This window comes from Bemisia tabaci, chromosome 2 (genome assembly GCF_918797505.1).
Source record: "Bemisia tabaci chromosome 2, PGI_BMITA_v3".
Taxonomy (NCBI): Eukaryota; Metazoa; Arthropoda; class Insecta; order Hemiptera; family Aleyrodidae; genus Bemisia; species Bemisia tabaci.
The window spans coordinates 26,045,406-26,066,147 of NC_092794.1; the positions used below are offsets into that span (position 1 = coordinate 26,045,406).

A 20,742-nucleotide genomic window follows, 5' to 3' on the forward strand; every position below is an offset into this window, starting at 1 on the left:
CGTTCAGGCGCGCGTAGGCGCGCGTTGGCAATGTCGCAGTGATTGCATCATCTCAAACAGCTGATATTGACATGAGATCATTTAAAGCACTGTAAATTACCTTGAAATTACAACATGCGAAGAACTGTAGATACTTACATAATTTTTATTACGGTCTTAAATCTGTAAGGTGTTGTTTTTCTTATCTTTCACTTTTTTTCAAAATTTTAAAGTAAATATTTTGCTTGATTCTATCTAGTGTCAGATCTGTTTCCCGAATATTCTACCCATGCATTTTTGTTTGTCAAAAAGTTCTACCAAGTGATTAAGTCATCTGCTTTAGTCTCTTGTATCATTCAGTATTACACTATCGGATGACCACAATTCTGAAGCTGAGCCCTCAGGTGTACAGACTTGTAACTACAGGTTTGACTGGAATTTACCTTATAATATAATTTCAAGAACATTACTAACATTAAGTAGTAAGATTTTTCCAAAACTGTAAGTCAGCAGACTGATAGCAAGTACTTATAGGTACTTCAGGGGTTCCTCCTGTATACATTGTTAATTTTGAATTGAAATCGGTACCTGAATTTAAAGATGGGAAGGACTTAAAATTCCGAAAAACCTCACCATTTCTATCAGTTCCCAGTTGTTTAAGATTTGAATGCTGAGAAAATCTCCTGTGTACTACTTAAGTAAATGATGCAACAAATTTGCAGTACTACTGGCCACTTATAAAAGTTTTAAGGCAGCAAGAAAAAAGTACCTACTTTGTGTGACTGAATATTATGACGTAGAGAGCAATGTTCTTGCTTTTCTATTAGCGGTGAAGTGTTCTGTTTATAATCTACTTGATGGCCTAACCACCTGACAAGGCAAATTGCACAAATATTTATTTTCCCTCTAATTTTTTATTAGGTAATAATTTTGTATATTTGGGTACCTTCAAGATTAGTCATTCTTAATTTTTTTCTTAATTTCAGGGACCCCTATATTACAATGAAATGCTTACAATATAACAATTGTCTTTCTTTTCAGGAATGTCAAGAGAAACTATTGAACGTTGCAGAAAACCGCGTTCACCACAGATGAGCCTCTCAAATAATATAATGACGCATCAGTCGAATAGCAATAACATTGCACCAACTGGAGATCAAAGACACCCAGCAAATGAGACAGGAGATGTAGTTAGCATTCATTCAGATCAAATTGATGAGATCCATGAAATACCAATGTCTGTCATTACAAGGCCATTTGTGTCCGAATTGAATGAAGAAAAAGTCACGAGCCTCATGCAAGCTCTTCAGGTAAATGTTCAATGAATTTACTAAGTGCCTACCGACTTAGTTTGATAGTGAACTTATAAAATCATCCCTCTGAGATGTGTTAACGATAGCTCGAATTTGATTTTTTTGACTTGAGGGTCTTGAGTTTAGTGCCTCAAAATAAAAAGAAATGAGACAAATTATTCCCACCCAAGTAACATGGGGTTCTATTTTCTGTCTGGCACTAATTTAGAAATTGTTTATTTTCTAGACAGAAAAATAAAATAGAAAGAAAATGGAAAGAAAATAGATGTATAAAATAGAGGTAAAAAAATTATTAAAAAACTTCTATTCTCTATCTATGTTCCGGACACTAAATACAAGGAAAACAGACAATTTTGTTGTCTACATTCTGTGTTTTTTCTATCTATTTTCTGAATTTCAAATTTCCAAGAAATACCTAGATAAAGAAAATATCCAATTTTTCTCTTTTTTTTTCATCAGGTTTTTGGATATTTTTTCTTAAGGAAATAGCCTTATCAATTTTCTAGACAGAAAGTAGATCCATTTAGTAGACAGGAAATAGACCTATTTCCCTTGGTAAATAGTGACTCTCACTTTAAATTTTCCATTTTCCACAATGCTAGCCACTTTTTCTTAATTTCCTAAATTTTTTTCATAAAATATTTTTATTTTGCTACTCAGGTAGTACAAAGCCATTCCCATTACCAACTCACTTGAGTTAAATTTTATTTTGTACCTAATGGATTTTCTTGGTCAATAGGATCCGACTAAATACGATTCAGTTCCGCCAATTGATGTGCTTTGGATAAAGGGCTCTGAAGGTGGAGACTACTATTACTCTTTTGGAGGATGTCATCGCTATGCTGCACACCAAAGAATAAATCGACCAACAGTCAAAGCAAAACTAGTCAAATCTACCATCACAGATTTACACTGTTACTTGGGTGCATCAACTCCCAATTTAAAATGATTAACCAGAACTTCCTCTGAGCAAAATTGAAGCGCTAGGGAGCAGGAAAGACACTCCTCAGTTGCAGTGTCTTATCTCTGCTAATATTTCATCCATTTTAAACAAAGCAAATGCATGTACGAAAATAAAACAAAAAAATCGAAAATTCAAAAAACTTTTTTGCCTTGGAGGCTGCACAAGAAAATGATCAAATTTTTTTTTAAAAAAAAAGACCCAATTGCAATTGATTTCACTCAAATTTGATTCATTTTAATTCTTTTAATTTAATGTGCAAGTGAGTCTTTTTTTTTAAACAAATGTTTGTAGTTTGTTGAAACTTCTACGGAATATTCTTCAGAACTTCACAATGCTCTGGATAAAAAAATTAAAAAAATTCACTTTATCGTTTCCTCTCTAATAAATTACATCGCGATGGAAACTCTGAAATATCGTAACTGAGAAGTGTCTTGTCTGCACCCAGTGCCTCAATCCTTGAATCCGTTTTACAAAATTTTGTGTTGTCTGTGATGCCTTTTTTATTGTTACAAACATCAGTATTTACAATTTATATGAATTTTTACTCTGCATTTATGTACATAACATGTTCTATATTTTCAGCAAGGAAAAGCCTAGTAATCTGCAATCAAAACATGTACCTGTGACTGAATTCACTTATGATAATTTTTTAATTTTACACATACCTCCATTTATATTACAATATTAGCAAAAATATATATTCATGCTTGTCAGTCCTTTTTTCAACGATTTTTCTTTTTCCACAATCAACGTTGACATGTCAATTCAGGAAATTGTCGACAGATACCACATATGTAATTTGACTTTTGAATTATACATACTGCATTTACTTCTAAAAAACTAAAATGAATAATAAAATCATAATCATTTAGCATAAATGATTATCAAAATTATTTTCATCTATTCCAGTTTTGCTTCAAATTTTTCGGACAAAATATGGATCCATTACATCCAGAGACATCATGCATATTCTGGATCCTGGAATGAAACCATACGTCTCCTGATTGTTAATGCTCGGTCTTGTTCAACCTACTGACTGAGGATTTGCCTTATGAAACTTTTGAATTAGATTTCGGGTTTTGAAAACGATCTCTTTTAGAATTAACATCTAAAATGAACTTCTACATGTAATGTCATCTTTTGTGTACTGAGAGCAAAGCCAGTATTTTAACAAAAACCAAAAGATGTTTCATATAAAGAAACGTGCAAGTAAGAATTCAGCTGGGAATATTTACAAACTTTTTATTTTCAAATGGAAAAGAATCTTCATAACAAATTTTAGGTATCTACAACATTTTTTTCACGGATCAATTCAGCAGAAAAAAGTAGGTAATACTCGGTATTAACGTGCAATTATGAATGTGCTCACATCAAACATTCATTGACAAACAATTTGAGCCTTTCATACGGCAAATGTGAGTACCAATATCTGGTCATCTCTAACATTTTTTGACATTGATATAAAAAAAATTGTCTAGGTGTACCTCACGAGGATGGAGCTGGTTACAAACAATGCAATTATGGGGAAGGAGTGGTCCATTAAGGTGTCAACAAATGACCGGCACTCATTTCTAGGAGAAATTGCTTTCTTTCGTAACATTGGATGAGCAGCATTAAAAATGACTTCCCTGCGGAATAATGGGAAAAACTTTAAAGATAGATGTCAATTTTGTAACAAGTTGGCAAGGAACATAAACGCTGGACACTCGAATTTTGATCTTAATGATATAAAATAGGAACTAAAAACCGGAATTCACCGGCTCTTCAAATCTTACACAAAAAACCTTCAGTGAAAGAAAAGTTTAATCGGTCAGCAACCAACTTATTACCTTCACAATTTTTTAACCAAAGTGACCTTTTTAGGGGTGAAGTTTTTTCATCTTTCACTAACAGGATGATAACGTAGCTCTTGATTTTAAAAAAAAAATATACATCAACTTTTTTCTAGACAAACTAAACTTGCGGGGAAAAAAAAATATGAAGAAGAGAATGTTTTGAAATCTTTACTGTTTCGAGATTCAGCAATCTGTTCTCTGAAATAAATACTCATAATTTAGCTCGTAGCCTGAAAAACTGAGGAAAATATATTTTTCCCCCCTACTTCATGTTAGGAATTCATGAAAAAATCAAAGAGAGGTAAAAGGAAATGATGACTTTAAAATCAACTGACAAAAACATTTGAAAAGTAAAAGAGATTTAAAACTAAGAGTTTCACAGACTTTTTTGCAGTAATAAGAAAACAGAAATTACTTTTTATAGGTACCTAAGTAGGTATTATCAGTCATGACAAGTACATATTTGCGTAGAATACACGAAAAGTAAAAGGTGAGAATGCTTAAAGCATAATGCAGGGATATTACTTACATTATTAATTATCTCGCTCAATTTTCACCAGAAGGCCAAGGAACAAGAGGGAAGAGGGACCTATCTGGTAGTTTTTTATTACAGTACACAACACAAAAAGTGGCCACTTAAGGGGTGAAGTCAGAGGAGCAGTTGGATCTATTGTCTAAGGGTTGATTGGCTTTAGTGAGCCCGGCTTCTTTGCCAATTTGCCTGAGTTTCAACCCTTCAACAATACTGCATGCCCAAAAACTCTACTCCTCAGCCGCCAATTATCATATTGAAGACTACAGCTTCCCATTTTTTCTGAGTGAGGACGACCAGCTGGTACAACTGACAATAAGATGTCAAACAAAATATTATTAGAATCTTTGTGATTCAACAGTGTCTGGTAATTGCTGGACATAATTTTGCATTGAAGTGACAATATACCTCCAAGATAGCCTCTTTCTAGTGGAAAAGGATCTCGACAGTATGTTCTTCCTGACATGAGAAACAACAAAACACATTTTTTGACAGTGAGTGAGGGTTGAGATAACCCAAGAAAAATAAGGCCCTTCATTTTTTAAAATCTCTTGATCACAAGGAAGATGAATTTGATGAAAAAACTTAAGGACTTCATTTTCACTTAAATGGATTGTAAACTGCAAAATCTAACTTCCGTTGGAGTGACCTCCGGGGGTGTATTTACATTTACTGTCAGGTGCACACACTTTGCATAGTAGTCAAAATTAAGAAGTGTGATAACACATCATCACCTTTGGAATTGGTGATAACATTTGCAACATGACGAGGAATGTTCAGTGACCTGATGAGCTTAAGCCCAATAGTTCGGAGGACCAGAGTAATTTGGATCTGGTTGGGCTGGAAACTGACCTGGGGCTGGGGGAGGGTAATATGCTCCAGGAGGAGGGGGGCCTCTGGGTCGGAATCCAGGTCTAAATCCAGGTCGTGGTGGACCTCTTGGAGGTCTTTGGAAGGGAGCAACTCCAGGCGGCAATGGACCTCGGGGAGGAAATCTGGGGTGTGGCCCTCTAATTAAGGGAGGACCTCGCATGGGACCAGGGGGAGGGAAACGGCCATACATTGGTGGTCCAGGGCGTGGTGGTCCAGGGTGCGGTCCATGACATGGTGGTCCGGGGCGCGGTGGTCCTGGGCAGATCATTGGTGGTCCAGGCGGGCCATATGCCATAGGAGGGGGATGCATGGGTGGTGCCACTGGACCAGGTACTAAATGACTAGAGCTCATTGCGCAGGTACCTGCAATACAACCTGGACAAACTGTACTACTTTGACTCATGTTCAGCATCTGCTTCAGATACTCATCTCTATCTGACCGAGAACTCTTGGATTTCCTATACTTGTCACCTGGGGAGCGAGATCTCGATCTTGATCTATGATGACTGAAAAACTTAGGAGATCTTGACCTCGATTTTGTTCGATATCGTTTGCCTGGAGGGGAGAGGGACAGAGATAAGGACCTACTTCTGCGAACGCGCTTCTGAGATCGTACAGGGGAAAGTGACACACTTTTCCGACCTTTCTCCCGCGACCGAGATCTGCTACGCATTTTACGATGTCGCATTCCCACATCATCATGAATTTTAGACTTAGATTTACTGGAACTAGACTTCTCAGAATGACTCGATTTGCGTTTTCGTCTGACTGGAGATGGTGACCTAAGTTTCATTTTGCGCAGAGGTGAGACTGATCTCCTAGGTTTCTCTCGAATCTTGGATACAGATTTTTCTCGCACCTTGGATATAGATTTTTCTCGCACCTTGGATACAGATTTTTCCCGCTTCTTAGAGACAGATTTTTCCTGCTTCTTGGATACAGACTTTTCCCTCTTTTTTGACCTGCGCTTTTTGGACGACTCTATTTCTGCCTCTAACCTCCTATGGCGAGGGGATGGTGATCGCTCTATGGAGGATCCTTCTGACGAAACAGTTCTACGCCTCCGTGATTTTGAAGGGACAGACTTTTTATCGTTTTCTGCTTTTTCAACATCTCTGCCTAATTTTTGTTTTTTTAGTTTCTTTTTAAGTTTTTCGATATCTTTTTTCGTCATTTTATCTGTATCGAACTCTTCTAACATCTTCTTTAGATTTGAAATTTCTTCAATTGTGGGCAAAACAGATTTTAAGAAGTCATCCTCTTTGTTTTCTTTACGATCTGGTTCTGAGGACCTCTCAGGCTTTACCCGAAATTGGTCTCTACTGGAAACCTCTGATTTCTTATTAGTCTCCATGGGCCCTGAACTCTTTGATTTTTTGGATTCTTCAAGGATTCTAGATTCTAATCGATTTGATTTACTCTGCATACGGGGTAAGTTAGGATTTTCAAGTTTCACTTCAGATTTTACTTCTAACTTTGCCTCTAACAAGGCTTCTTTTGTTATAGGCTCAGCTTTTAAAGAACTGTCAGTGCTTTTTCTTTCTGTAAATTTCTCCGTGGCTTCTCCCTCCTCAGTTTTGAGTTGATCAGGAGCGGATGAGGGCGCACATCCTTTGAGAAGCATTCGCATTCGTTCAACTTCCGCCTTTCCTCTCTGTTTTTTTTCATTTTCCTCTGCAAGCTTCCGCTTCACTTCGCTTTCGTAAGCTTGCCACTCCATGATTTTTTCTCTCATTTGAAGTCTTCTTTTCAGCTTCTCAGCAGACAACAGAATCTTCCTTAACTTTTGCTGTGCCTTCTGTTTTGCTTTTAGGCGCTTTTTCTCTTTTAATCGAAGCTTCAGTTTTTTCTTCAGTTTCAGGATTTCTTCTTTCTTTTTCAGTCTTTCAGCTTTTGTGGCTTCTTTCTGCACAGCTTTGGAGCCGAGATTCTTAATTTTCGATATTTTTTTGCGAATTTTTTCTTTTCGTTCCGTTTCAGCTAACTCTTCTTCCCACTCTTTTGCAATCTGTCTCCTCTTTAGAAGAATCTGTTTTTCCTTCTCTTTCTTTTCTTTGTCCTTCTTCTCAGTCTCTGCTGCCAATTCTTCTTCCCATTCTTTTAAGATCTGCCTGTTCAATTTTTCCTTCATAATATGAGATTTTATCGTAGAATCAAACTCATCCTCCTCTTCTTTCACGGTGGATTGGCGAGAATCATCCCTGTCTTGGAGTCTCCTGAGCGGTCTTCTTCCTCTTGCATCAGATCTTCCAACAAAGGTCTTCCCACCTCGCGTGGCTCCACGTCCTGCTGGGTCTTTATTTTCAAGCGCAGCTTTTGCGCCAAGCTGTTTGTTGACTCGTTTTATTCGTGGTTGATTGTTCGCAAGACCGCCCCTGCCTCTGTTGCTGAGTCTTCCTCGTATGCCAGCTCGTTGTCCGAATCTTGTACTCTGCTGCTGGTTGAACTTCTGATTGGGCGCTCGCCCATTGTAGATCATACTTTTAGCTATAACACGCTTTTGATGGTCCAACTGCGGGAATAGACCTGATAGAAAAAAGAGACAATGAGAGAATTACATCATACAAAAGCTCCTGTAACGAAGGTCTCATTAAATCAAAGTCTCCAGTGGGTGAAGAAGGTAAGGAAAATTTCTGTAACTTCAAATGGAAAAAAGTTTGGGCTACATTGCAATTTTCCAGAGTTTGTGGATCCACGACATATCATGGATCCACGAACAAAGTTGAGGATCAATTTGTCCACAGCGTCGTGGATCCACAGCATGCATTTATCTACAAAAATTTTAAAACTGTGGATAAACGGAAAATTAAATTCTAAAATTTTAGTTCAATTGCTCAACTCTAAAAAAAAAAGGAAGAAAAAATGACTTAACTGATCCATTGGCGCATATCAAAAACAAATATTTGAAGTCACCCTGTAAAGGTAAGTGTGATCTCAAGATTACCTTTCAACCTTGTTTTGCTATAGTTAAAAAAGGAGTGGAAAATTACCTTTAGAAAGTTCCAAGGCACTGTTAGCAGCATTCATCTCCGCTTGTTGAATACTATGACCAGACGCCTCTGCCAATCTTTGCCTTCGAAAATAGACTGCGACAGTGTAGATTCGCGAGTTTGTGGGACCCTTGCACTCAATCACCCTAAAAAAGAAATTTTGATAAATGTCTATCATGCTTGTCTATTTATGTTCGAGTCATTACTCTGAGATTACAGTAAAGTCGTTCTCATAATGATTGTCTTCCTGTCAGGCTCTTAGTTTTCTGCTATTTTTTGAAGGCTGTAAATCGTTTTGGACCCCAATTTCCCCTTTTTTTCAGGGATAAGGTCTATTCAGGATACCACAATGAGGGAGAAAAAAGTGAATTTTCGGTTAGAAAGCTTCCTCAACAAAGTCCGCAAGCCGAAAGAAAAGTGTAAATGATGCTGCAAAATTGAAGCGGACATTCTCAAGAAGACTATAACGCCAGAAAATACAAGAAAAATGCTAAGACCCGAGTCAATCCACCCACTCTGAATTTCAAAGCTCTTAGAGATGAAAGAGATTTATTAATTAACCACATTCATTATTTTTTATTCTGAGATTTACTACAGGTCAAGTAAGACAGTCTGTACTGTTTCAATTATATTTCCTGGTACTTAAGTCTTCTTGAAATTGATCAGTTCAATTGGATTACATGGGAGATAATGGGTTATGAATGAGCTAGGAATTTAAGGACTGTTCTTCCCCGTATTAGGGGCTGGGCAGTGCTATGTAAAATGTCAAGGCAATGGGTTGAAATTGTTGAATTATAATGCAACTTCTTAACTTTTACTACAATGCTCGCAAATTTTCCTGTGAGACTTCAGAGAGTGTTTGCCAACAAAATCTAAAAATCCAACTCTTGAAATAAGAGAGCAGAAATTGCTCCCTTGAAAAAACCGACTGAATAAATAAAGGTCTCTTGTCCTATGCATGGTCACAATACATAGGATTTCTCCCTTTAAATACAAAACCAGTCAAAAATTCTCATTGAATCTACACAACAATTCTTAGATTTTCACCCTTATTTCCTGATTTTTCCAAAGATTTTTGGTTCTCTGATTAGCTGCTAATTTCAATTTGTTTTTCGTGTCACAAACACCATGCTGAAGAATATTAATAGGTGTGAGAAATTCTTACTTGTAGATTGGTATGTCCGGTTCACCACCATCAAGAGTGCGCAATGTTAGACAGCATTGTTGCAACTTTGATTTGGGGTCATTCCAGTCTTGATGCATGATAAAGTCCTGCAGACGTGGGAAGAAGCAGACATCGCAGAAGACCCTGCAGTAAGCTATTCCCTGCTCAGAAAGGAAATAGAGTTTGGATAAAAAATTGGAAAAGTAACACAGAATGATTGAGACTTAAGAGAACCAGAGAGTGAATTCTATGACTTGATGGTTAAAATAGCCAAAAGGGGGATATAAGTTAAATCGTTCATTTCATGAATCTGTAAAAATTTGCCAATTTGATCAATCTTTAATTTTTCTTCTATTATACTTCTTAGTCATTAGTATGTGGTTGTTACTCAAAAGATTGACAGACAGAGACGAGCCCTCGTCTTTAGTAGAGGAAGAAGAAGATAGAAAAACAAATTCAAAATAATTTGAAGTTAAAATTCATGAAAAGTAGGTTAGAGGAGTTACTTTCAATAATTTTTGTAGCACAGACTGCATTCTACGTGAAATTTTGATTAGAGCACATATATTACTCAGCCTAAATTTTCATCTTGTCTAGTGATCCATTCTTAACTTCAATACGTGATAAATGCTTTCGTTTGAATAGCAAACAAAAATTTCAAGTGATTTTGGAGGAAAACTGGACAAAGGGGGGGGTCAGCTTTTTGTTACACTTTAAAAAGAGAAAGGTTACTTTACAGATGCACTAGAGGATGAAAGGAGAAAAAGTAAAATCACAAAAAGGACTTTGCACATTACTTGGATGGGCTCATTGAGTGGGAAGACTTGTTGATTTTAAAGATTCATACCTTATCAATATACAAAGCTCCTAAGAATGATTCTAAAAGATCGGCTCTGTCCTTGGTTTTCAATTCAGCTTTTGGATTTGAATAGAGTGCATAGGCAGGAATGTTCAAGTCATCACATACCACTGACTGGGTGCGATTATTGACTAGAGAGCTCCGCAGCAACTAGAAAAATGAAAAGTAAAATAAACATAAATTTTTATGTTTTCACGCCTTAACTATTATTTAAAGGTACAGGTAAAGAAATGTCTATCTTCTTCTCAACCTTAAGGTTTCATCTACATTTTTATGGATTGTTCCTTCGCATTTGTGTTTTATCCGTGAAACATAATGAAAGCCTTAAACAGAAAAGAGAAATTGAAATTCGTGGATAGAGTTGAGCTATGCAGTTGCATCAACATCACATTGGCCAAAATCTTATATCCTATTTCAATTTTTTGGCAGGGAAACAACCAACATCCGAACTTGAAAATATTTTCATTTTCTCTTGTCTGTGTGAGAGATTTTTCTACAAAATTGTATACAACAATGTTGTGTTGGTTGACTTCTTTCCAAAATATCAAAATAGGAAATGAGATTTTGAGACACTGAAATTTAGATGTGACCGTTTTGCGTAACTATCCAAATACGATACTAAAATCCTTGCAATTTGTAAATGAATATAGACAACTGACTACATTAACATATTGCATGCCATGTGCAGCTTACAAGCCCAACATTACTGCATTATGCTGTCAAAAAGGAGCTAACACCAGGATTTTAACAGTGACCGAATGAGAACTTTGGGCTAAGCATGTCATTGACCTTGGTTTTGAAGTGATGCAATTTTCAAAAGAAATTCTTTTTAATCCGCAGGTTTTTCGAAACTCCAGGATCAGATGCTTATAAATGCGATGACACACAACTGGTCATTGGCACCTCGACATGGATTAATCAAATCATATTCAGCGAAATTTATCTGCTGCTTTGCATATGCTTTAAGGCGGTTCGATGGACGCCATATTTTGGGTCAGAACGGCATGCGATATATCGCATCAATTGGTTCCATTTTTTCAGCTACTCGTCATTTTTCTCCAATTTTGAGATCACAATTCTGTTGTCAGGGGACTAAAGCACTCACTTACCAATTTTAACAAAGAAATTCAATGTAATAAAGGCGTGGTTTTTTCAGAGAGAAAACATCGCATTCGATACTGATATCAAAACTGCACTCGAATGCGATATTTTCTCTCTAAAAAAACCACGCCTTTATTACATTGAATTTCTTTGTTAAAATTCGTACGTGAGTGCTTTAGTCTCCTGACAACAGAATTGCGATCTCAAAATTGGAGAAAAATGACGAGTAGCTGAAAAAATGGAACCAATTGATGCGATATATCGCATGCCGTTCTGACACAAAATATGGCGTCCATCGAATCACCTTAAATGGTTATTCCAGAAAATTAATCATGGCGATTTTTCATACTTGGGCAACATACTGACTCCTAAGGATTCTTATCCTTTCTTTCTGTGATTAAAATGGGACAAAATTTATCAACATAAAATAATGAAATTTGGAACTGAGATGATCTTCAAGAGATAGAACAATTGGACTGAGTTAAGCAGAAAGGAACCAACCCACATTTTGGAAAAAATTGAGTTATGGGTGGTTTTGAACTCAACCACTACTCTACTTTCTATCGCCAAAAATTCTAAGTTTTTGCTGGAGCAAATTTTGCAGAAATTGAATTTGAAGTTTATATTTTACGATGAGTCTTGTGCAGGAGCCGAACTTTAAACCTCTTTTTCTCAGTTCGATACCGATGTGGCTTGGTTCCTTTCTGTTTAACTCCGTCCAATTAGGATCCAACGCTTAGGTTTCCTTTAGAGAGATGGTCACAATGAGAAGTTGACCTTTTAAAAATGAGCCTCCTATCCACAATACCTTTTCACCAATCATGAAGAATAATTTAAAAAAGTTATGATGCCTCCTTTCTCTAAAAATTCTTAAACGAAATTGACGGCTCAGAGCTCTGATGTTTAACCATAGTGACACTTACAGAAAGATGACCTTCATGATGCTCTGGGAAGTATCTGTACAGGTAGTCTGAGGCAATAAGCTGCAAAACGGTATCACCCAAAAATTCCATCCTCTGATTGGATCCTCTGTTGAGTTAAAAAGTTTATAAAATTAGAAAAACCAATATATGAGAAAAATTAATGTTAATTTTACTTTACTGTGACTTGAGCCAAATTAAACACAGCTGACTTTAGAATGTAGAAAGAAACTTGACGAAAGAAAAGCGACACAGAAGAATTGAATTCACTACATGTTGAACTACATGATAGGGATGACTATTAGGCTTTTTGCCTGAGCAACAATGTCAATTAGGTATTAAGAATAAGTGGAGAGAATTAAATGTGCATTACCACTTGCTTAAATATGTTTGAATAGGAACAACATGAAAAAATAGAATTTAGACACTCTTTCAGGAGCAAGAAAAGAGTTTACAAGACAGAATTAAGAGGAAGACCAAGAAAAATGCAACTTACAGAGTTAAGTTGGTGTAACCAACGCTTCGATCGGTGAAAGCTCTAGCCAGTAAACGGATATGTGTGAACTCTACACCAATGGACTCTTCAAACTGTACCAGTTTCTGTAAAGAATGAAGCAGAATACATTTATGGACTCTGGCTATATTGATCCTACATCACTAATACATTTCTTGGTATGAAAGTTGGAAGTCAGAGGGATAAGTGACTAGTGAAATGATTTCCAACGATCCGAGCAGTACGTAAATTAACTTTTTGCTGTAATCTCTGCCATGACATTGAAGATTGAAGAAAAATATTTCTGAAATCAAATGGGCTCATATAAGTTGACGATTTTTGAGTTCGTCACTAGGCAAGTTTCAATTTGTTTAGCGAAAAATAAATTCAATTTTGCCACCCACCTGGAGCAATGGAAAAGAAGCGATCCAATGTCTATCAGTGTCTGGTTCTTGTTCTTGGAGAGGATGTTTCGGATAATTGACCCACACATCCAATAGTTGAGGATCAGATTTGAAAAAAGTATGACCAAATACTTTGTCGGGAATCTGCACAAACATAGAGCGCCATAAGATACACAAAATACGGCACAGATTTTCTGTATCAGTATGTATACTATCAGCTTTTTTTAAACTTCACATAAACAACATTAGAGGCTAATAATTTATCAATTACTTCATTGAGCAGAGAAGGATGTGATTCAATCAAGTTAAACATTGCTGAGTGAAAAATTGAAGAGATAGCTAGAATGTTTTCTGGTGATTAAACATTTCTTCCCTCAATAAATATAGCAGAAAACGGCTTGATAAATAAATATTAAGAATGAGGTCATCCAATAAAGACACTTCATACCACCCCTATTTTGAGCTTGTAAAATGAGGGTACAGCTTATGTTCAACTCAAATAATTTGCAGAAAGGTGCTCAAATGCACATTATTTATTACTTTTCTTGCCTTTTCCCCCATTTCACTTTCGAAACACATTTTTGTGACTCATTAAGGAATCCCAAAAAGAATTGGAGATGAAGCCGTTTAGATTTCGCTAGTCATTTCTGTAAGAGAAAGTCTCATCAGCGAGTATGAGATATTCTCAAGACAAAATGGCACAAAAAAAAATCACTATCAGGGTTAACAATTTGGAGGTAATTTTATTGAAAAATAAAAATAAAATTCATCCGTGGAGCGAAAGGAGAGGCCAAAGTATCTTCTACTCGTAACTGGGTAAAATTCCCCCCGAGGCTTCAATGTACTTGCTTGAACATATTGCAAAGAGGAAGATAATCATCAAACTTTAACTATACTCCTATTTCATCCAGTAAAATGATCCAAAATTCAGTGGCAGCGGAAGTTGCAAAGTTGAGATTGAGGTGAGTGAGCATTGCGCAATTACATGTATTTCCAAGTAAAAATAGTCTGAAATTACCCGGCCGGCAACAGAGATTATCATTAGATAGAGGAAGGCTGCAGCACCAAGTCAGGTGGCCTGTGTTTGCTTACACATGACTCATTACTTTGTATTCTTTTTCTGACTGCCTGCTAGGCATGCCCTAAAGTTGATGATTCGTTGTCTGCAACTCCGCATTTTTGTCCCACTAAGTGTCATAAATTACTAGATAACAGGACCAGAAGATATGTTGGATGTAAGCGAATTTCTAACTTACAAGAGAACCGAGATTCCAGCTCATTCCAAAACCTATTATGGACATTGTTTGAACGGGAAAATTGACAGGACTAGAGAAAAAAGTTGACAAATTCGAAGTTTCGAATTATCAAGGTTCCACTATGATACAGTAAAATTATGACTGTTGAAGCATATGCTATGCTAAATGGTCTTCGTAGCGACCACTTTTTCTCTTCATCTTAACCTAATATATATGAAAAAGAAAGTCCTGCTTGTATGATTCTTCCAGTCATAATTTATCCTTAAAAAAGGTATTATTAATAGAAATGTGTTGATTTATCTATAATATTGTTGACCTTTTTTCTGAGCTCAACAAAGTGGTGACCTCGACGTGATTCTTTTCTCAAAATCTAGAAAAGAACTAATTATACTGTTGTGTGAAGTTATGAGTCTATCTCTGATTATGGCTTTTGCTGATATCAGAGACTCAGTTGTTGGTTATGGCTTTTGCTAATACCACCTTGGATTTTGGTTATGGCTTTTGCTAATACCATGGATTTTGAACGGTTATGGCTTTTGCTGATACCGGATGGATCGTTTTAAAGGTTATGGCTTTTGCTGATACCTCGGATCCTTTGAGGATTTCACAGTGTTGATATCCTCTAGACTGGCCAGTCAAAACTTTTGTTGTATGGCTTTTGCTGACACAACTAATGGCTGCACTGCATGCCTTTTCTTCTGTTGTATGGCTTTTGCTGACACAACTATTGGCTGCACTGCATGCCTTTTCTTCTGTTGTATGGCTTTTGCTGACACAACTATTGGCTGCACTGCATGCCTTTTCTTTTGTTGTTATGGCTCTTGCTGATACAACTATTGGCTGCACTGCATGCCTTTTCTGTCGTTGGTATGGCTTTTGCTGATCCAATTACTGGCTGCATTGCATGCCACATATTGCTCGAATGAAGCAGAAACCTCAAGAAAAGAAGCTACAGAGGAGTTGAAAATGCGAAAGGAAAACATGGAATATCAACTGCCCAGAATTGTGAACTCTATGGAAACAACTTCCGAAACAAGCTCACCTGAGATAAGTAAAATAAAAGCCCAGTATACCAGTTGTACCAACTTGATTTTTAAATATTTAAAAGTAACAGGTGCATTTAAAGCACCTAGAGAGAAATTTGTTGAATCCTAAGGAGATAAATTCCTGACTCAACGATAACTCTGCATTGGGTTATAATGTGGCCTGACAAATTTTTGTATCATTTTCAATTTGCTCATGAAAAGAAGAGAGAATGCAGGTACGTGGCTTGGGTTGCGATGTGTCGATTTTTCTGCCATTTGGACCTATGGTACAGGGTCGATTATTAAGGTGTTCGCTGCGAGCACCCTGTTTGTCGATCCTTTTCCATGGGTTTGAGTTTCATAACGATCGATGTATCGCGGGGCACGCCACGCCACTGAGAGAATGAGCATAATGGAGAAATGAAACAAGTTTAACATACATGGATTTGTATGTAACTTATCATTGTCACGGATTAATTATCATGAACTTTGATGTATTAACACACATGGTTAAAATAATGTAAAAAACCAAATTAAAAGATCTTCTAAAGATTAGATCTTCCAAACTTTACTGGGGGATATAAGAGTGGCAGAGCTCCTAGAGAAACAGAGCGCTTCGACAGTATTCAAAATTAAATGAATTTGATACGGTGCATTTTATTATTATATTATTATTGTTATATTGTCTTATGAGTGTTGACCTATGGCTCAGCGAACGGTTTGTGCCTAGAAAACGGTTTTCAGAACCGTGCGCCCAATAACAGTTTCCTTGAACTGTCCCAATAACAGTTTAGATTTTCAGACTGCCAACATAACGTTAGTATAACGTTGAATCGGGTTGGCGACTTGATTTTTAGCTAAGTGAAAGTTATATCATACGTTTTCATTGCATTGTTGCCAAAGTCGCAACACAAAAAGCAAGTTTAACATATATGACTTTAACTTACTGCTGTACAATTTATTACTCTCTTACTAACTTATTACTGTTGTGGGTTAATTATTATTCATTTGATTTATAATTTGGTGCGGAAGGTGATTTATGATTTGGTGAAATGTATGATGTATTGAATAGAGATGAAAGGTTTGGGGAATTCGTTGTGAGAAAAAGCGAAGACATTTAAAGAAATATTTAAAGATTAAATGTAAAGCTGAAAGACTTTGGAAGACTAATAAATACGTCGTTTCAAAAAAATCGTTTTACGTTGACGATTTTTTGGGGGGAGCGGATACGGTAGAAGAAGCAAGACAAGTTAAGAAAGAAGTTGAGGCAGTCACATCCTCAAATAATTTCCTTTTGAGAAAATGGGCGTCTAATGACTCTGGGCTGGTGAAATGAGGAGATGAAAGAGAAGTGTTGACAAATGAGTCTGAGTTCAGTGGTTTACATAATAAGAATGCAAATCCTTATTGATCGAATGTTGAAAAATGATGAATGTTCGAATTGAGTAAAGTTCAAAAAGTATTAAACATCCCGTATTGGCGATCAGCAGTATTGAAAGCGATTCTTACCCATAGTCTGAATTTCTAGCTGTGGAGATAAGTGACATCTCTGGATGAGAAGGAACGTGAATAAGATTTTACACTCACAAATTAGTGTAGAAGCAAGACGGACTAAGTTATCCGATTTTATCAGACATACCATTATGATCTCAAATTAATATCAATGTGCAAGATAGATAGTTCGTTTTTCTGTTCCTGTTGTTATCTGGTTTCAGGTAACCTACTATCGACTAACAGCAAAAAATAATGGAACTAAACCGAGCCTATCCATATCCTCTGCTGTCCCGTCTGTCATATATTCTCCTGTCCATCTTGTGTTGTCCTGCATATCCTACATCCTATGAATGAAATCCTGTATGAAACCCTGACTGAATGTTCATCGCCTACTCTACGGTATTCTAACCGCCACCACTCTCCGTTGATGTACAAATTAACAGGAATATGAGAGACGACGATGAAAAGAAACGCAAAAGAAGAAAATAATAAAAAAGAAGAAGAAGGCATTCAAGTTTATTTTCCTGTATCTCTAAACCGTCTAGAATAACGAGCAACAACTTTGTTTCGCCGGGAATGATTATTCAAGAAGAATAAATAATCATCACCTGTGATCGCTTAGGTGCCCAAATCAAATGATTAGAGTATAATTCAATTAAATGCTGCTCTCTTTGAGCGATTCTTCCTGCACTCTAGAACACAAACATTTAAAGTCAGAAAAAAAAAAAAATCATTATGGAAGAAAACAACATCTTGGCTGAGGCACTTGATGACGTCATTCTTCAAAGTACCAACTTGTTCGAAAGAGCCCAAATGGCGGAAGCAGCTCTTGACTGAGTTGGAGATAATATTAACAGCGTACAAGATACATGTCGACCGTAGAAGACATCGTTGGTTCGTTGGTTATAAGGAACAGAAGCAAGCTTTCCTCAACTTCAAACAATCTCTTGCTAAACGTGAGACAGAACAAGATCCGAGAAAGAATAATGAAGCATGAAGTCTAAAAGGAACAACTGATCATGAATCCACCCAAATTCTACAAAGAACTGACAAATCTTAACAATCAAAAACCACGCGAAAACGCGACGGCCTCTGTGTAAAGCTACATTACAGAATGCAACTCACATATACCCAACTAGTTGGTGAGCAATGTAACCAAAGCAATCGAAACAATGAATGACAATCAAGGAAAACTTCGGAGAAGGCGACAACAATCATTCAGTCAATGCTTATCCGAATCGAACAAATCAGAAATCGATCATTCATGCACTGTACTCTTTTTTACCTTGCCTAGGTTTTTATCCAATGGTTTCTCATATGGTTAAGGTTTTTAATGAGGCAATGCTTCCTGATGATAATGAAGTTCATAAAGAGAAAATGATCCCGAAGTCCAATTCAAAGTCTCATTTTACTTGAAGTATTGAGAAGAATACAACAAATAATGCGTTCCAAATTCATTGAATTTAAATGTCAACATGACATCTGGAATTTGTCTACTTTTTAATGGAATTTCAATTTGACCCTAAAGAACTTCATTGCGTAACGGCAGCGCTTCTGACTCCTCTCGAAAGTGCCTGCAAGTTCCTGCAGACAAGAAGAATCACTACGGCGTTTACCCTAGCGTCGTGGCTTCAAGATCACAGCCAAGTGAAAAGTACACATAAGTATACACATAATTACGAAGAAATAATATATTTGGAACTATGTGTCGTTCCTACTTTTGAGGATACCTCAAAGGGGGGAGTGTGTTGAAGCATATGCTATGCTAAATGGTCTCCGTGGCGACCACTTTTTCTCTTCATCTTAACCTAATATATATGAAAAAGAAAGTCCTGCTTGTATGATTCTTCCAGTCATAATTTATCCTTAAAAAAGGTATTATTAATAGAAATGTGTTGATTTATCTATAATATTGTTGACCTTTTTTCTGAGCTCAACAATGACTTACTTCAATTCCACCATCCAAGAACAACGCCCCCATCAGAGCTTCAAAACAGTTTGCCATAGCATGACGAAGCTCCAATTCATGACAAAGATCCGAGCCATGAGCGTACAACATGAAGTCTTGTAAGTTTAACACCTGTAACAAATCCATGTAAATTGGTAATCAAACAAGGGTCACTTGGGAGGGCAGAAAACGAGTTTAACTTTGGATAAAAGAAAATTGCAGAAGCAATGAGCTGGCAATTAATTATCCTTAGGTTAAATATGGTTCTTGAAAACCAAAGAAGAAACATGTTTTTAAAATACACACTAATTCTTGAGATTCGATTTCCTTTCCTCATAGCTCCAAATACGTTATCTGACAGATTTTAACACTTCAGTTTCAATGAGTTGAGTAAGGTATTCCTCAAATTTTCTTTCCCCCTCAAATTCCCAGATTTTTTCTGCATTTGCAAGACACAGGCTGAAAGATATGTTTGCAGCCCAAATCAAAGCCAAGAGGAACTGTCTATCTTTTCTTCTTGTCCTGTTTATTGAGGAGGCCCAGACTTTCATGCTTTAATACTTTTCACGCCACTCTAGCTTTGTACAATGAAATAAACAGGAGTTTTGTGAAATTGACTGTGGGTGGTTGATGTCCATTCCTAGCTATAACGTCGCTTAGAAAAATTCCCCTGGGTTCAAAAATCCAGATTTTACTTCTGTTTAGGCCCTCTGAAGAAGTTACAAGAGTACACATGAAGACAATTCATTCAGACTCATATTAAACCGATCATATGACAATTCATCATCTCTCGCATGAAGGAGCAGACCTCGTTCGTGCAGTTTCAGTATCATTGCAGGCATTCTATTTTTTCATGGGAGAACCATAGCAGGAATTTTTTTACACATTTTGGTGCCTTTTCTCACAAGTACTAAAAGAGATCACTGAAAATTTCAAGCAAGTTCATACAACAGCTCTTCTTCAAAAAAAATAAAATGTAAGTAAGAAATACCAAAACACTGCAATCAAGGTACATTTCTTTGTAAGGGAGACATCGAAATGATGAACAGAATTTTAGAAGCAAGTATTAGTAATAGCATAAGTTATTAGTATTAGTTACTAACATTAATAGTCTCTGATAAATTAGAAGATTAATTCAGAGTTGGGGAACCAATGGTAAGTTTGAAAGATCAAGAATATGGATGGGTCAAGAATGATACAACTTATGCAAGTGGACATTTTTGGAGGATAGTCTTACCTTGGCCAGAACAGCAAGATGCTGATTCTGAACTAGAGCCGCTCTGTATGTTGCTAAGCCACCCTCTTCAAGATCCGGAAACATGTGATACAAATGAATGCTGGTAATGAATTCAACCACTGCGTCACCAAGAAACTCTAGCCTTTCATTATGTGAAATGTTTGATTCGGTTTCATTTTTCTTCCCGAACCGTGACATAATATTGATTAAAGTGTTGATACCTGTGATTGGAAATAGATGAATTTAGGAATCAAGAATGCAGAGGCAGATACTGATGTAAGACAAAATTCAATTTTATTAGAGAAAATAGGACTTTCCACAAGTACCTTTCCCTGAGTTACACCGTAAAAATTT

The 20,742-nt window shown here is 36.6% G+C and overlaps 2 protein-coding genes across 2 annotated transcripts in view; one reads left to right on the forward strand and one right to left on the reverse strand.

Moving 5' to 3' along the window:
* The first annotated feature begins 77 nt into the window (after nt 1-77).
* Nucleotides 78-2,969, forward strand: Srx (sulfiredoxin). The gene is made up of 3 exons (XM_019044590.2): nt 78-405; nt 1,021-1,289; nt 2,032-2,969. The coding sequence occupies exons 1-3, from the start codon at nt 354-356 to the stop codon at nt 2,239-2,241; spliced, it is 531 nt and encodes a 176-aa protein (XP_018900135.2). The 5' UTR covers nt 78-353; the 3' UTR covers nt 2,242-2,969.
* A 513-nt stretch (nt 2,970-3,482) lies between these two features.
* drosha (ribonuclease 3 drosha) overlaps nt 3,483-20,742 on the reverse strand; it is a 28,110-nt gene continuing 10,850 nt past the window's right edge. Inside the window, exons 12-20 of the mRNA XM_019044588.2 lie at nt 20,389-20,609; nt 19,152-19,283; nt 13,429-13,572; nt 13,028-13,131; nt 12,535-12,640; nt 10,499-10,660; nt 9,652-9,812; nt 8,487-8,632; nt 3,483-8,022 (exon numbers count right to left, since the gene is read on the reverse strand). Coding sequence (XP_018900133.2) covers nt 5,417-8,022; nt 8,487-8,632; nt 9,652-9,812; nt 10,499-10,660; nt 12,535-12,640; nt 13,028-13,131; nt 13,429-13,572; nt 19,152-19,283; nt 20,389-20,609 — 3,782 coding nt within the window. The 3' untranslated portion in view covers nt 3,483-5,416. The remainder of the gene's footprint in view (nt 8,023-8,486; nt 8,633-9,651; nt 9,813-10,498; nt 10,661-12,534; nt 12,641-13,027; nt 13,132-13,428; nt 13,573-19,151; nt 19,284-20,388; nt 20,610-20,742) is intronic.

Excerpts from the sequence above, each read along its gene's own strand:
- Srx (XM_019044590.2), top strand. The coding sequence starts at position 354 with ATGACCACAATTCTGAAGCTGAGCCCTCAGGTGTACAGACTTGTAACT. Across the intron at positions 406-1,020 it reads GTACAGACTTGTAACTACAG|GAATGTCAAGAGAAACTATT; the intron begins GTTTGACTGGAA and ends CTTTCTTTTCAG. Across the intron at positions 1,290-2,031 it reads GCCTCATGCAAGCTCTTCAG|GATCCGACTAAATACGATTC; the intron begins GTAAATGTTCAA and ends CTTGGTCAATAG.